Below are 16498 nucleotides of genomic sequence, written 5' to 3'. Positions count from 1 at the left end.
TTTATAAGGGTGAGATGAGCAAGATGCCAGCAACTCCAGAAGAGTGAGCACCCAGCAAAGCTGGTGCACGTGGCTCCCAGTCGCTGGTCACAATGAGAGACCAAGTGCCTGGGCCGGCCAGCGCAGCTCTGCAGGCAGCAGATGCCCACTCACAGCTCAGGCAAGAAGACACCCCGAGCAGCAGCTCCGATGTCCTCTACCCAGTGGTCAGCTGCAGCATCTTTGCCTCAAGCATCTCCTCAGCAGCAGAGCGAGTCCGTGCCATCCTGCAACAGGAAGAGGTGGGGGACAGAAAGTGTCCACTGCTGTTCATCCAGCTCAATGAGCTGCTCAGCACCCCGGCAGGCCTGGAGTGGAAAGAGACGGCCAGGTAGGCACTCGTGCTGTGGTCAGGCCAGCTGGTGATGCTTGGGGAACGCAGGGTGAAATGGTCTTTAAACTACTAGGTGCTCCAGCAGTGCTGAGCTGTCTGCTGGGCAAGTCTCCTGTCTTACTCTGGCATGTAATGGTTCCTCAACAATAGGGATGCTCAGTTTGCTCTCCCCCCTCCAGTGCCCATGCTGTGTCTTCCAGGAAATTCTTCTTCCTAATTTTGAGTGACTCATTTCATCTGAAAGTTTCCACCACCCGTGAGGACACAGTGTCAGGCAAGGTGCAGGCAGTGACCCTGCCTTTGCACAGTGCTGACACATGTATTTCCTTAGTTCTGCTTCTGCATTTCCTGCCTCTCCAAGGCCTCAGCATCTATGCTGCAAGCTGGTGATGGGACAGTGCTTCATTGCTCACTGTCTTTGAGCACTGGCCTAGCACAGCTGAAGCTGAAGCAGAACTGAAAGCGTAGCAGCAAGATCACTGTGGGAAAACAGGGAAAGTAGGTGTCATAGAAGAGCTGGGGAGGATGTACCCTGCAGTGCACTGGCATCAGGGGCGAAGCCTGGGTGCAGACCATGAGCAGTCCAGCAACACTGGGCAGCCCTTCCCAAGAAGTGAATGCAACCTTCCCAGAAATTGCTGGTGAAAATGAGGGTGTGCTGCTGTCCTCAAAAATTCTGGGACAGCGTTGAGGAGTTGGATCTCAGGCCAGCAGGGGGGCTAGGCCTGCGGCCATGGTCCCTGTGCACACAACCTGAAGGCCTGGGAGACAATTTGATATCTTTTCTACAGTATGGAAGAAAGGCCTGGAAAAATGTTTTGGCCATAGGGCAGTACTGCCAGGGTGGACCTAGGACATTGGGAGAAAGAAGGAGCAGGATGTGGAAATGGCTCAGATGCCTGAGGCACCAGGAGTCAGAAACAACCTGAGGGTGAGAGCTGGGAGCAGAGGAGTAGATGGAGCTCAGGGCTGGCTGGGTCACCTTGGGCCAGGGAGGGAGGATGGGACCCTGGGGCAGAGGCATCAGTGGAGAGGACCAGGGCCAGCCGTGTGCTGGTGTGGGGTAGGAGCGTGGCCAGGATGTGTCCCCTCGCCACGCCACCCCTCTGCAGCAGATGGGGATGCATGGGAGGGCTGCTGGGATGTGTGCGAAAGGGGGCTCCAGCAGCAGCAGGCCTGCTGCAGAGGCCAGAGGGAATGGAGGGGAAGCGGGTGCCCTTGCCCCAGAGCCAAAAGTCGGTGGGCTGGGGGCTCTCCTCCGTACTCAGCAGTTCTCTCCCAGCATGGCTGTGCCCCAGGCTCCGCCTCAGCCACCATGGGCCTCCCCTGGGCCTGCCTGGAGGAACAGCCAGCACTGGGCCTGCAGGCACTCTGCTGGGCACGCTCGCACCGCGCCGCATGCTGGTGGGACAAAGGGAAGCTCTGTGTGTGCTGGTCTGCAAATATTTGGCACAGCCTGTTCGTGGTAAATGCCTCAAAACACGTCTCTTCTGACTGCCAGCAGGCACTGCTAGCTATGGGGATGGGTGAAATTCCTCTGGGCAGGAACTCAGAGCAAGGTGTGAGGTGGCAGGGGCAGGGATGTACCTGCCCAGGCTGCTCCTGCCACCAGCCACCCACACTGCCAGCCCTGGGCCCCAAAACCCCATCCTACCTGGTCTAGCCCCATGCTGAGATCAGGGATCTGCAGCTCCTGCTGCTGGGCACAGGACACCAGAGCAGCCTACTTTGTGCCACTGACCCTGTAATTCTTCCTGGGTAGGTGGATAAAGTTCGAGGAGAAGGTGGAGGATGGAGGGGAGCGCTGGAGCATGCCCCACATCCCAGCCCTCCCCCTGCACAGCCTCTTCGAGCTGAGGACATGCCTGCAGAAGGGGACAGTGCTCCTGGATATGGATGCCCACAGTGTCAAGGAAATAATTGGTATGTGGGAAACGTAAAGGTCACCTCATAGTATGAGCTTCCTCTGGGAGCGGGGCCAGGCCACCAGGAGATCCCTAACTTAAAGCCGTGACACAGGATTGCTGGGTAGCCAAAGTGGCTCTGCCAGGCCAGCAAAGGGGGCCTTTCTCTGGCAGAGCCCCGTGGCTGGGCAGTGCGGGGAGCTAAGCTCTTCCCCTGTCCTTGTTGCAGACAAGGCGCTTTGCAGGCAGCCCAATGACTGGGTGCTGCCGCCTGAGCTGAAGGACCGCCTGGCAGCTCTGCTGCTCCTCCAGCCACGGCACCAAGCCACCAAATCCCCACTGCTGGCGCTCGCTGACCTCGGCCTCAGTCCCTGCAGAGGTATGCCTGGCACCTGGCTGTGCCCATGCTGGGAGCTGAGCCACTCACGGCCCAGCCCCAGCTGGTGAGTCGGGACACCACCGTCCCTCCTGTTGTGTCTCTGCTGCCTCTGGGCCACCTACCTGGGGCAATACCCATGCTGAGCTTTTTCTTCCACATGTATTTTGCTGCTTGTTCCTTTTTTTTTTTTTTCCACAGGGAAGGCCAAAAACTGCCCTCAGCCCAGAGCTCAGCTCTCAGAAACACCTCTCAAGGAACAGGTAAGGCAGGAGAGGAGGCAGGAGGGAGCTGGGATAAGGTCTCAGTGGAGGTAATCGATTTTTCCAAGCAATGGACGCGTTTCTTGGCCTCTAACCCAAAGTGGACTGAAAAATTCTGTCCACTAATGGCATTACTGTTACTGGATAGGCCTGTGTTTGTCACTGCGGAACCAAGTCTTCCTGATGTGTCATCTCTGAGGGAGGCAGGGATTCCCCAGGCCATGATGCCCCAAGGAGATGGCCAGACAGGTGCATAGTGCAGCTGACAAGGCTGGCAGCTGGAAGTGCTGCAGCAGCTTGGTTTCATTGCAAGAAGTTCCCTGGCCCCTGGGCAGCCATCACATCCTGAGTTCCAGCTGCTGAGCAGAGGGAAAGCAGCTGCCTTAGACATGACAGTGCTGTGGCAGGTGTCATCCTACACGGACTTTCCTTTCCATGTCATTTCAGCTGAGAAACCGATTTAAGAAGAAGCTTCCACCAGGGGCCGAAGTTGCCAACGTTATGGTTGGTGAAGTTGACTTCCTGAAGAAGCCATTTACTGTCTTTGTTCGTTTAAGGGAGGTGGTGGCACTTGGCTCACTGACTGAAGTTGCTCTCCCCAGCAGGTAACTGGAGCTTGGCTAGTGGCCCTTTGCTGGCCACACAAGCCCCTTTTCCAGCCCTGTAGTACCCTCTGTGGTCTGTGTCCCTGCTCGCTCTTGCATCCCTCAAGCTCTGGACCATGGAGCACAGAACAACCATTTGAGCTAAGCACCGATGACTAGACTTACCTGGTAAAAGCAAAGGGGAAGACACCCAAAGCCACACAAAGAGCCTGCGCACAGACCCAGAACCTTGACTCACTGCCTGACTCCAGCTTTCCAGAGTCCCTCAGGAGCTTAGTTCACTGCAGCTGGGAAGTGCTGAGAGCAGAGTGTCAGCAGCTGCTAGGCGGGCTGGGGGGATGGACCCCTGTGTTGTCCCCACCTGAACTCTGCACTCACCCTCCTCCCTAGGAGGGTCTGGATGCACTCAGCTTCCTCCCCAGGAGCATCAATGCTCGAGGCTGGAAAGGGATGCAGATTTCGGGGAGCCTCTCTCTTTCCTGCCAAGCTGGCCTGACGGATGCTTTTCAGAGCAAGGGGGTGTCTCTTGCTCTATCTAGTATGGGGCATTGTCAGCATAGAGGGAGAGGAGCGGGTGCAAGAGATGTTTTGCCATGGTTGCAGAGTGTATCATTTGAAGCTGTAGCAGGGAAGTTCCAGTGTGTCCCTCTGAACTGGGGACTTCCTTAGGAAGCACACTGAGGACACAGACAGGGATCTGGAGGAACATTGCCACCTCCTGGTCACTGCAGCCAGAGCATTCAGAGGATGAACGGATAGAAGCAGGACATTCACCTCCTGTAGTCTCCTTGATGGGAATTGTGTGGCTTGAGGTCGAGGCATATCCCCATGGAGCACTGCTGTGTGTCTTTATATGGCTGACAACAACGCTTTTCCACATATTTTCTAAATGGCTCTTTTTCCTCTCCGGGCCCGAACGGGAGCAAGAGAGTTTGTCCCTACCCATCTCATTACCCTTAATGCCATTCCCCTTTGCCTGCCACTCTGAGCTGCCATGCGAATGCAGCCAACAATCCGGAGCTATCAACCCCCCAGTTCCATCTCTAGGATTTTATCTATCTGATTTTCCCATTTTCCCGATGCATGCACATATGTGAATGAAATCCCAGGCAGCTGCTGCTCTGTACTGCTTTCCTCTCCTTCCTACCACATGGAGCAGGGTCTGGGAGGCTTCAAGCACTGACACTGCACATCAGGGCTAGAGCAGGCTCTTTTCATCCACATTTGGCCCTGCTCATGCTGTCAGAATAGTTCCCCTGTCCCATTTCTGGATGTTGATCCGGGTCTGATCACTGTAACCACTCTGCAGCCTCTGTGTATCATGACAGTAACAGATTTCTGCAGTCTTGGAAAAAAAGTGGGGGACTTGGTTAAATATCTGGTCAGGCTGCCCCTCTGTAGCTTTTGTATTGCAGCTCTCTGTGAGGTGTGGGACTTTAGCCATATTTCTTCAAGGGCTCTGAGCCCTCTTTCCATTCTCTTCCTATGTCCATGTAGTCCTATCAAACCTTGCTTCCCATGCAGCTAGCAAGCTCTCCTTCCTGATGGTAATGCTCCTGCAAACTGCCTGTGAGCAACATCCCCATGAGCGTGAACCCACACGTCAAGCATCTGACTCTTCCTGTGCCCCAAAGAGCTGCCTCCCACCCCAGTCAGCCCCGTCTCTGCAGACCTTGGGGTCCCGGTGCCCTGTGGTCTCCTGGGTGAGCGCGGTTTCTATGCACTGGGCAGCAGGTGTGTGTCCTGTCTTCTGCCCACCGCCCCCAGCCTCCTCCTTGGGGTAGACACCCACCTCCCCATGTGCAGGGGAGACTGCTTGGCATCAGCAGTCCCTCAAGCTTGCCGAGCCTTTGTCACTGGGATCCCAGCAGCACAGTGGCCTGCCCTCAGAAGAAGCTCCCCCAGGAGAAGTTGCTTTGTACAGGGATGTTCACGGGTTGCTGTCTTGTCCATAGGTTTCTTTTCATTCTGCTGGGCCCCCACGCCAAAGTGAAAGCCTATCATGAGATCGGAAGGGCCATGGCCACACTGCTGACAGACGAGGTAAGCGTGATGCAGCAGTTGTCCTGAGCACTCAGGGTGGAATGGGGCTGAGCTGAGGATACCAAGACTCCTCCAATGCAGGCTGCAGTGTGAGAAGCAGAGCAGAGAGCAGGCTGGCAGCTTCCATTGCCTAGGATAAGAAAACAAAGATTTTGGCTTGGTCTGTAGGATCTAGGCACACCCATTGTAATGAAGCGTATGGGTGCTATCCTGGCTGGGAGTCTGGGGGAATAGCTCTGAGTAGCTGAATGCAGGGTTTTACAGCTAATCCACTGTATATCACCACAGCTCTTCCAAAAGGTTGCCCTGCAGGCTAAGAACCAAGAGGACATCATTGCAGGAATTGATGTGTTTCTGGATGAGCTGACTGTGCTTCCTCCTGGGAAATGGGATGCCAGTGCCCGAATTCCTCCACCAAGCTGTTTGCCATCTCCGCATAAGAGGTATCCTGGGGGAAGATCTGCTGCAAAAGATCTCTGCTGCAAGCCTGTGATGCTGAAATCTGGGTCTCTATGGGGATGAAGTCACCCAGGAGCCAATCTTCACCAGTGAAGTCCCCCTAGCCAAGCCCCTTCACATCTCCAACTAGTGCAGATCACAGCGACGGTCCCCATTGCTGTTGGTCCTGTGGTCCCACGTGGCTCTTGGCAGTGAGGGAATGGCAAAACCACACAATGTACTGTTTGTGCAAGAGCTGCTGGGAATATGGAACTTCAGCACACTCCAAGCAGGACACCTCCTGCTTTGCCCAGCTTCCCCTCTAGAACTGGTCCGGTTGGGGCTCATTCGGGGGCTGGCCTGCCAGCTGGTGAAGGGAATTTCTCCTCATCAGCCTCCTGATCCTTTCCCTCCTCCTCATTGCCAGGGGATATACAAGGTTCCTCCAGCCCTGCCTACAACCCTCTTCCCTCTCCAACCTTCCTGTCCCCCGTAGCCTCTCCTAGATGCATCGGTGTTCTGAGGGCTCTGGTCTGTAGCCTACCTGCTCAGGCTTCCCTGGCTCTGCCTCAGGATCTCCGTGCACCTGCGGGAGTGGAAATCTCACTGCAATGGGAGCACAGCAGCTGCTGAGGACAGACCTGGCCTGGGCCACCTGCACTTCAGTGAGGAGCTGGAGAGGACAGGGAGGTGAGTGCCTGGACAGACAGGCGTCAGCCGCTCCCCTTGCCATGGAGCAGGGTGAGGCCATGCCTTTGCCTCCTCCATCAGCCCTAGCTTAGCTGGGCAGTTCAAAGGTCCTCCCCAGTGAGTCTGCCAGAGCCACCACCTCCAAACTGTGCTGGCTGGTAGCTCCAAGGGAAGGGACCAGCAGCTCTCTGGTGGGGCTCTGGCCAGCAGGAGAGAGTGCTCTGAGACCTCTTTCCTCTCACAACCTTCTGGCTGTAGGCTCTTTGGGGGACTGGTCCGAGACATCCGGAGGAAGGCACCTTGGTACAGGAGCGATTTCTCTGATGCCCTGCACATTCAGTGCCTCTCAGCAGTTCTCTACATCTACCTGGCAACTGTGACCAATGCCATCACCTTTGGGGGCATGCTGGGGGACGCAACAGCCAACATGCAGGTCAGTGTGCTCACAGGGTGCCAAGCTGGGCGTGAACCATGCCACAGGGTAGGCACATGGGGCTTGCCTTGCAATGAGTGTCCTCAGGGCAGGGCTGCCAGGGGAAGCACAACACAAACCTCCCTGCTCATGCACCACTTGCCCAGGTTGCAGGACCTCGTGAAGCACCACCTTCTATGGGTGCCCATGGAGTGATGGCCAGGCCCGTGCATCTTGAGCATTGTCTTTGGACAATAGTTTGCCCTTCTCTGGCCTTCCCAGGGCCCCAGTGCCAAGCTAGGGTCCCACACTCTGGGGCTTCCCCTGCTCCCCAGGAAGGATGAGGGATGGCAGCTGCCTCAAGACACAGCCTGCAGGCACAGATGGGGCTGGTGGTGTTCTGGTGTGCTGCCCTACAGTGGGCCCAGGGAAGCTGCAGCCCCTGGGCCAGCCTTGCTTCTGCAGCTGTATCCCCAAGCCGTGTCAGGACCTGGTCCTGTAATGGGCTGGCTCTGGTGACAGCTTGAGGATAAACCCAGAGGTGCTCCCTGAGCAGTGTCTCCTCACACCTGCAGCCAGTACCAGCCCCAGTAGCTAGTACCAGCAGCACCAGCAATGCCAGGCCCACATGCCCTGCGTTCCCCTCCTCCCTTGCCTGCGGGGCTGTCACCCTGGAACCTGCCTTTCCATTGTCCTTCATCAGGCTGACAGCACAGGAGCATTCAGGCAGCCATGTGAAGCCCGTCTCCCTGTCTCCACTGCATACCCGGTCATGGCACCCCATCTATTTGCATTGCAGGGCGTGCTGGAGAGCTTCCTGGGCACTGCTTTTGCTGGCTCCATTTTCTGCCTCTTTTCCGGCCAGCCCCTGACCATCCTGAGTAGCACTGGTCCTGTGCTGGTCTTCGAGCGCCTCCTCTTCTCCTTCAGCGAGTAAGGACTGTGCTGAGGGGGGCTCCTCAGGGGACATCCCCCTGCTGCCACCATCCCCTGGCCAGGCATGGGCTACCTTCATGTGTCTGTGCTGTATTGAGGATCTGGGTCACCCTTCCCACTAGGGACTACAGCCTGGACTACCTGGAGTTTCGCCTCTGGATCGGGCTCTGGGTGGCCTTTTTCGGCTTGGTCTTGGTGGCCACCGAAGCAAGCCACCTGGTGCAGTACTTCACCCGCTTCACCGAGGAAGGCTTCTGTGCTCTCATCAGCCTGATATTCATCTATGACTCCCTGAAGAAGATGCTGAACCTGGCAGAAGCCTTCCCCATCAACTGGCACTACCGAACTGATGATGTGACCTTGTACAGCTGCTCCTGCAACTTGTCCAGCCCAGGTAAGCCCAGGCTGCCAGCTGCAGCTCCTGGTCCGTGCACAGCTCCCAGGCTGGCTGCTTGGTGTGGCTGTGGGGCTGTGTCACGCTGGTGGGCAGTGCACTGGCTGGGTACGTGGGGCTGTACCTTCACGGGGACCTCACGGCTCTGGCAGGGCCCCAGCCCAGTAGCCTCAATGTTTTCTGCTGTGGACTGGTCTCCACCAGCCCGTCTCAGAGCAGGAACAAGGGAGCCGATGAAGCTGGGCACAGCCGGTGTTCCTGTCCCAGGCACCACAGAGCGTAGCCCTGCCTTGTCCAGGCCCTGTCTGTCCAGGGGCTAGGTTTGGCACCAAGGAGCGCTGTGGTCCCCAAGGAAGATGAGGGCTGTCTGGCTCACGGATGCCTCACAGCCGCAGGGGGAGGAGGCTTCTCAGTCCCATGTGCTGGCTGTGCCCCTCAACCAGGGCATGTGTGGTCACGGACTGTCCCAGGGCATCCCCACGGCTTGCTCAGGTGTAGACACAGGAGTGAGCAGCCAACTGCATGGAAACGTCACCTCGTTCTGCCTCTTTGGCTGGTCTGGGCCAGCCCTTTCCCAATGGGATATGGCAACTACCTTCCTGACTCTGGCGACAGACCCCCCTGTCCCATGCCAGGGACCCCTGCCGAGCCCCTCTGTGACCTGTGGCTGGAATCAGGGCAGAGGCACCATCCATCCGCTCCCTCATTGAATCTGTGGTCACCCAGGTTGGAGTGCCCCGATGAGCACAGCCCAGCTCTTGCAGCTTGGGAATGGGGAAAGCTGGCCACTGGAGGTGGGGGGTCCAGCAGCACCAGGGCAGGCTTTCTCTGCAGTTTATACTCTGGTCTATAAATCAGAGGGTGTTTCACGGGGTCTGAATGAGATGTGTCTCCAGTGACATGGAGATCACCATGTCTGCAGGATCACCGTGGCAGTGGGGCCATGGCACTGTGCACCAAAAGCATCAATGCTGAGCAGAGCTTAGTGCTGCTGTTGCCTCTGAGTGTGATGATGTTTCAGCCAAGCCCTTCCCAAGCCTTTACAACCCCAAAGGCAGGCCTTTGGGCTGGAAAACATCACTTTGAATGACTGAAGTTTTGCACGCTTCAGCTGGAAATGGGCTGTGGGAAGAGCTGGGGAAGGACTATTTTAGCATGGCAGTGAGGAGGCAACACTGAAGAGCTGGAAAAGATGTGAGGAAGCCTTGCAGGGTCTGCGAGGGGCTGGGCCAGGGGTGTATCCTGTAAAACTTGGCTCCAGCCCCTCCAGCACTCCCATGCATCAGCCCTGGCCTGACACCACTCAGAGCACACAGCTGCCGATCAGGCTCTCCCTCTGCTGCCCGCAGTCATTTCCAGGCCTCGGGGGTCCCACACGGCCCTGCCTGGGCAGCCAGACCAGCTCAGAACCCCCCGGGGATGCAACAGGAGCGGGGTCCTGGCTGCTCCAAGCCCAGCCCCAGGGCACTGACTCCCACCACCCTCCCGCAGGCCACGTCTCCGCAGGGAATGACACTGACACACCGCTCCCTTCGCCCACAGCCCTGCAGCAGGTACGGACCCTTCTCCCGGGGGGGGGGGCGGGGACACAGAGTGCAGGGCTGCCCACCCTGGCCCTCGGGCTCCGGGTGCCCGCATCCCTGGCCCCTTTCCTCCTGCTCCCTCCCCGCATTCCCACAGCCTCCCACAGCTCCCACCTGGCTGAGCCGGGCCCAGTGCCTGAGTCGAGGCGGCCAGCTCCTGGGGGCCAGCTGCCAGTACGTGCCCGACATCGCCCTCCTGTCCTTCCTGCTCTTCGGGGGCACCTTCCTCTGCTGCACGGCGCTCAAGCACTTCAAGAGCAGCCGCTACTTTCCCACAGGGGTAAGTGGTCCCCAGCCGCCTGGCTGGGGCTGGCCCTGCCATGTTTCTGGGGTGCATGGATCGTCCCCCCACCGCAGCTGCTTGGGGATGGTCCCCGGCCAGCCCAGGTAAAAGCCTCCCTGTCTGCGGCATTGCAGCTTCGGAAGCTGGTGAGCGACTTCTCCATCATCCTGGCCATCCTCATCTTCTGTGCCATCGACGTGGCCCTTGGCCTGGAGACCCCCAAGCTCCTTGTTCCCAGTGAGCTGAAGGTGACTGGCGGGTGGGGAGTTGGCAGCACTTTCAAAGAGGTGCACGCAGGGCAGGGGCTGTGGGCCCTGGCTGGCCTTTTGTGCACACAGCGCTGCCCAGGCACCCCTGGATGGGAGAAGACACCAGGGCAGGGGGCTGCTGCAGCTTGTGCAAGGTCTCAGCCTGGAGGAGGGAGGATCTGTAGAAGAATGGAGTCTTTGCTACAACTTGCTTGCTCCAGGCCAGCCCAGGCATGTCCCACGCACACCACGGGTGCTTGAGGGCTCGCCCTTGCTGGCAGGAGTCTGCTAGCTCATCTTCCCTGCTTGTCAACTGTCTCCAGCATTGTCTCACAAATCGAGGGGGCCTTGGAGGAGAGAGGAGGCAGGGGGCTGCCCAGAAGAGCTGGCATCCCTCCTCCATGGGAAGCAGGTGTAGCCCACCCAGCCCCGGTGTATTGCAGGGAGCGTAGTCCCTATGGGCAACAGGAGAACCAGCTGGAGCAGCAAGCACTGGCATGCCAAACCCACTCTGGCCAGCTGGGGAGCCTGGATGCCCAAGGACTGTGGGGATTTGCCATGCCAAGGCCTCCAGGAGCTCACCTCTTTATCTCTCCCCACAAAGAGCCTGGCTGGGTTTAGTGGCCCAGTCCATCTCCTGCAAGTCCCACCGCGCCATCAGGCTGATGTGCTGCTGCTGGGCACTGCAAGCTTTGTCAGCGATCAGGTCTGCATCCTCTGTGCAGACTGTCTCACATTGCTGCTGGTGTCTTTCCCGTCAGTGTGGTCTGGGTGGAAATGCAGGACGGATTGTTGGCATGGCTGTCCTCCTGTAGCCCTTCAGCCCTGTATCAGTGCAGGTTCCTCCACTGCATACACGGGGCTGAGCTGCAGCCGATCCTGTGGTCTGTAAATAATCTGGCCCAGTCCTGTTCATGCGGGACAACCACCTCATGCTACAGCTCATGCTGGAGCTGGAGGCATGAGCTCAAGCCCAGGCTTGGGCTCCCCACCCTGGGTGTGGAGAGGGATTGGCAGCACTGAGGAGCAGGCTCAGCCTCTTCCATGAGCGGGACTGTCGCCCACGTGTGCTGCCACCTCCTGCGAGGGCCTTGGGCACTCGTGGCTCACTGTCGTCAAACTTGTAGGATCTCCTCTTCTACCCACCACTTAGCTGCTGCCCCCGCAGCTTGTGTCCCAGGAGGGCACGTGCTACTCTAGGTGTGCCCAGCTACCGGCACTCGCTCGTGGTGCCTGCTCAGGCGGAGCCAGGGTGTCCTGGTAGGGCAGCTGGGTGAGTCACGCTGCCCAGCAAGGAACATCCGCAGGTCCCCATGTTACTCCAGCTCGGGCACCTATGGGCTGGTCTCTTCACCCTGCTGTGGCATCACGTCAGCTAGCACGATCCTTCTGCCTTCTGCAGCCCACGAACCCCACGCGGGGTTGGATTGTCCTCCCCTTTGCAGCCAACCCCTGGTGGGTCTGCCTGGCAGCCGCAGTGCCCGCCGTCCTCGTCACCATCCTCATTTTCATGGACCAGCAGATCACGGCTGTCATCCTTAACCGCAAGGAGTACAAGCTGAAGGTGAGTGGGGGCCAGAGGACGGGCAGGGGCTGGCTGGGGTGCCGGCCACGGATGGGGAGCACCCTACTGTACCCCACGTGTGAGCCCTGGGACAAGCTGGGCAGCCAGGGGCGAGCTGCACACCTAACCACGGCCAGGTCCCGTGCTGGGCACTGCAGCTCCTCTGAAGCTGTCAGGGAGATGTCTCCTTACACGCAGCACCTCTGCTTAACCGATGTGGGCGCTCAGAAGGAGCTGGCTGGTCGGCTGCTGCGAGGCCTGGGTACCTGCATCCTTCGGGCAGCCGATCGAGCCCTTTCTGAAGCCAGACACCGAGGACTGAGGGTTTCCAATCTGTGGGCCCGACCGCTGGGGACAGGAGCACCAGGCAGGGATGCCGGGCACCCGCGCTGGCAGTGCCAATGTCTCTGCTGACTTCTGCAGCGACAGCCCTCGCTAGGCAGGAGGCGATGGGGCTTGCAGTGTCAGGGGTGTCGGTCCTCTCACCAGCTCTGGGGGGGTGCCACCGAGCCTCCCCCTCTGCTGATGTTGCCAGCCCACGCCTCCGTCGCCCACCGCAGGAGGGGCAGGCAGCAGGACTTGGTGGGGGCCGGCCATCAGGGAGATGCACCAGTGTGGAACCATTGCAGGGGCAGCCAGCTAGGGGACAAGGCCATCTCCCGTGCAGCTCCACAGGGCCAGGGGACAATGGTCACAGCAGAGCCAGGCAAGCTCCCACCTCACTGGCTTCGCACATGGCACATCCCTGCCTTCTTACCATGAACAGGCACCCGCCCTGCTGGCCGGTGGGGACAGCCCCCGGGTCTGTCATCCTCTGGGGCAGCGTCTTGCCCCCTGTGCCCTGTGAGAGCCCTCCAGCCCCACGGTGCTGCCACGGTCCACAGCTCACCCCCGGCCCTGACCTCCCTCGTTGCAGAAAGGGGCAGGCTTTCACCTGGACCTCCTCTGCGTCTCCCTCCTGATGATCGTCACCTCCGTGACGGGCCTCCCCTGGTACGTGTCGGCCACCGTCATCTCCTTGGCACACATGGACAGCCTCAGGAAGGAGAGCACAACCTCAGCTCCAGGAGAGCAACCCGAGTTCCTGGGCATCCGGTATGGTCTGAGCTCATCCCCCACAGCACCCCCGTTCTGGGTGGCTCCCATGTCCCTCCTGCCTGCGGCTGCAGCGCCAGGGGACGGGCAGGTACCCACAGCAGTCAGCAGAGCTGGCACCGTGCCCCAGCTTTGGGGCTGCTCGTGTGTCCAGGGGGAAGCCCCCGATCCCCCCAGGACGGGCTCTCAGCAGTGCCTGGTGAGGCTCGGTGGCTGCGTGACGCTCCCCAAAGCGCAGGGGCGCTGCTGTGTGCCGCCCCCACGCGCTGCCACCACCAGCAAAAATGAAAAAGCCTCTGCAGAGACCCCGTGGAAGCCGGGGCACTGCTGTGCCTGGGGGGCAGGCAGGGGCTGTGGGTGCCTGAGAGAGCCCCGAGCTTTGTGTGACACATGTGCCACCGCCTGCAGGGAGCAGAGGCTGACCGGGTTGGCAGTCTTCATCCTCACAGGAGTCTCCGTCTTTATGGCGCCCATTCTCAAGGTACGGAAAGCAGCTTCTGGTTTTGGCCTCCAAGTGGTTTTTGCCTCCTTTCTGAAGGCGGTGAGGAGTGGTTGCGTCCAGCAAGGCCAGGGCCGTGGGCTGGTGGTTCCCAAACCAGACGCCCCTCCGGCCGCAGCCATCAGCATCTGGTCGAGCTGGAGCAGGGAAACCTAGCCAGCAACAGTGAGAAGGCGCTCAGCCAGGGAAGGGGAGGGGAAAGGGGAGGAACACCTCTCCAGTGACCCTTTCATCACACCGGTAAAGCTGACCCAAACCCCAGGCACCCCCACAATCCCACTGGGAGTCCATGGGGAGCAGAAAGCGACGCCCAGCTCCCTCCTTGCCTGAATGGGCTCGGGGAGAAAAGCAGCCCGTGCTGAGCAACACAGGTGGCAGGAATCTGACAGCACAACGTGGAAATGCGGCTGCGAGAGAGAAGGTAAACAGGAAAGCACCCCAGGGGTGGCAGGACCCTGCTCTGCTCCAGCCAGCAAACAGCTCCTCTCCCATGCTGGTGCCAGCCAGGGGATAGCTCAGGGCATGCCAGGTCCTGGTGCCATTTCACAGAGCTGCCCGCTCAGTTATGGCCCTCCAGTCACCCATCCCAGCTCAAAACCTGCCTTTGCTTTGCCAGCCACACTGCTATTTATAAATCCTAAGCCCTAAGACACATCTCCAAGTAGCTTGGTGCCTTATCGCCAGCATTTGATTACTCCTGCCATGTGCTAGAACACGAGGACACTCCGTGTGAGTGTCCCCTCTCTGAAGATGGAAATTGGTTGCTTCGGTTTCCAGCACAGACGGGAACACATCTAGGCTGCAAAGCCCTTGGATCCATAATATAAGCAAAAATACAGGAAATTGTGCTATTGGAAGTGAAGTAAGCAAATGTGGCCGAATATACAGACTGTTCTTAAAGGAAACAAAGTTTACCGAGCACAGATCACACCCTGCTGAAGCCTCACCCTGATGTTTTACAGTACATCCCAATGCCGGTGCTGTACGGGGTCTTCCTGCACATGGGGGTGGTGGCTCTGAACAGCATCCAGGTGAGTTGGGCTGCACAGAGCATGCCTCTGGACTGCTCTGGGGAAGCTTGTGGGTACTGTTTTGGGGATGAAGGGTTTTGCTCAATACCAGCTTTAACTTTGAGGCATGGCACAAAGCCTGGATTTTGAATCTGTGCAAGTTGCAGCGCGGCACCGTACCCACAAGCCCCAGGCAGTGGGGCAAAGAGGGGCCTTTAAGGGTCAGAGGAAAGGGAAAGAGAGGTATCTGGGATGCTGGGGGGCATAAGCGACTTCTGCACTGGCAGATCAGGTAGTCTGGGAGAAGCAGAGGACCAGCGGATGGCCCAGACCTGCTCTCCACAGCTGCAGGGGAGCACGTCCCTGCGGTGTGTCTGGGAGCTGCAGGCAGAGCAGGGGACCTTGCTGGTCCTTTGACCTTGGCCATACTACTGATTTGCCATCTCCATCCTACTCCTGCAAAACCCTGGGTGGGGAGAATCCCCGCTCCAGTAATATCTACCTGCCTTTTTACATTTTTTTTTCCTCTAAATGGTAGTTTTTCCTTGCAATTACCCTGTTCTGGATAAGCTGGGAAACCTTCCTCCTCCCTTTGCTTGGGGAATCTGGGGTTGGGGAGGGCTGTGCTGCATTAAATGCAGGGGCAGTTTCCTGCAAGAAGAGAAGAATCGTCCAGCTCTTGATGAGAACATGATTGTGGGTACATGCTGTGAGCTCAGGCTGGGAAGTCAAGGCGTTATTATTTCTTGGTTGCACTTTGGACAAGCTTGAGTTGTTTCTAAATGCTTATCTGGAAAGAGCTTCCCTGGTTTGGAGCAATGTTGTGCCCTGCTCAGATGAACTCACCTATAACAGATCCCAAGAGCAGCCCTGGCGGCCAGCACAGAATTGCGGGGGCAGAGAGCCTGAGGTAAATGGTGGTAAAAACCATCCTGCCAAAACACAAACTATGCACCCCTCCTGCCCCCAACCCGCCCAAAGCGACCCCGTGAGCAGCTGCCTGCTCCGCCTGCCTCAGTGGCAACTCCTGGCACCCCTCTGAGCTAGGTGGTGAGTGGTCATGACAGGGAGGTGGGTGACAGCTGCCTGGAAGCTGGAGGTGTCTACAATGCCCGGCGTCCCTTCCCTGCACCGTGTATGTGCCAAGTCTGCTGTCCTCTCGCTACAGTTTACGGATCGAGTGCGGTTGTTGCTGATGCCAGCCAAGCACCAGCCGGATCTCCTCTACCTCCGCCATGTGCCACTGCGACGAGTGCACCTCTTCACATTCATCCAGGTTCTGTGCCTAGCTGTGCTCTGGGTCCTCAAGTCCACTGTGGCTGCCATTATCTTTCCAGTGATGGTAAGACGTACCTGTTAACCAGACAGCACTGCTGGCCCTGCCAGCGACCAGAGCAAAGCCACAGACCTACCCAGACTTGCATCCACGTGGGCAGTGCCACACGGTGCCCCAGCCCTGACCGCTGTGCTGTGCTGACCTGCACTTTTCCCTGGCCCCAGCTGCTAGCCCTGGTGGGGATCCGGAAGGGGCTGGAGTGCATCTTCTCCCTGCACGACCTGAGCTGGCTGGACAGCATCATGCCTGAAACAGGCAGGAGGGAGGCAGAGGGGAAACTGCCCAGGAAGAATGAGAAGGAGGAAAGCGACACTGAGGAGGTGGGTGATATCCTGGGAGCTGTGCTCTTTTGTTGTTGTTCCCACGGATGTTTTGGTGCTGAGGCTGAGCCTGGCCTGCGCGTGCAGCTCAGGGCAGCAGCATCTGCAGCCCGGAGAGGCAGGTAG

General features: G+C 58.5%; 1 protein-coding gene across 1 annotated transcript; it reads left to right on the top strand.

Moving 5' to 3' along the window:
- The first annotated feature begins 92 nt into the window (after nucleotides 1-92).
- Nucleotides 93-16498, top strand: SLC4A9 (solute carrier family 4 member 9). Its single transcript, XM_035559598.1, has 20 exons — nucleotides 93-370; nucleotides 2136-2296; nucleotides 2507-2656; nucleotides 2855-2916; nucleotides 3364-3521; nucleotides 5477-5564; nucleotides 5853-6007; nucleotides 6576-6692; nucleotides 6951-7125; nucleotides 7904-8037; nucleotides 8163-8434; nucleotides 9926-9987; nucleotides 10115-10297; nucleotides 10435-10548; nucleotides 11951-12112; nucleotides 13029-13207; nucleotides 13616-13688; nucleotides 14669-14737; nucleotides 15885-16058; nucleotides 16217-16498. The coding sequence occupies exons 1-20, from the start codon at nucleotides 93-95 to the stop codon at nucleotides 16496-16498; spliced, it is 3048 nt and encodes a 1015-aa protein (XP_035415491.1).

This window comes from Cygnus atratus, chromosome 14, assembly GCF_013377495.2.
Source record: "Cygnus atratus isolate AKBS03 ecotype Queensland, Australia chromosome 14, CAtr_DNAZoo_HiC_assembly, whole genome shotgun sequence".
NCBI classification, from domain to species: Eukaryota; Metazoa; Chordata; class Aves; order Anseriformes; family Anatidae; genus Cygnus; species Cygnus atratus.
The sequence above is the reverse complement of the archived record's forward strand: the minus strand, read 5'-3'. Positions and strand labels throughout refer to the sequence as shown.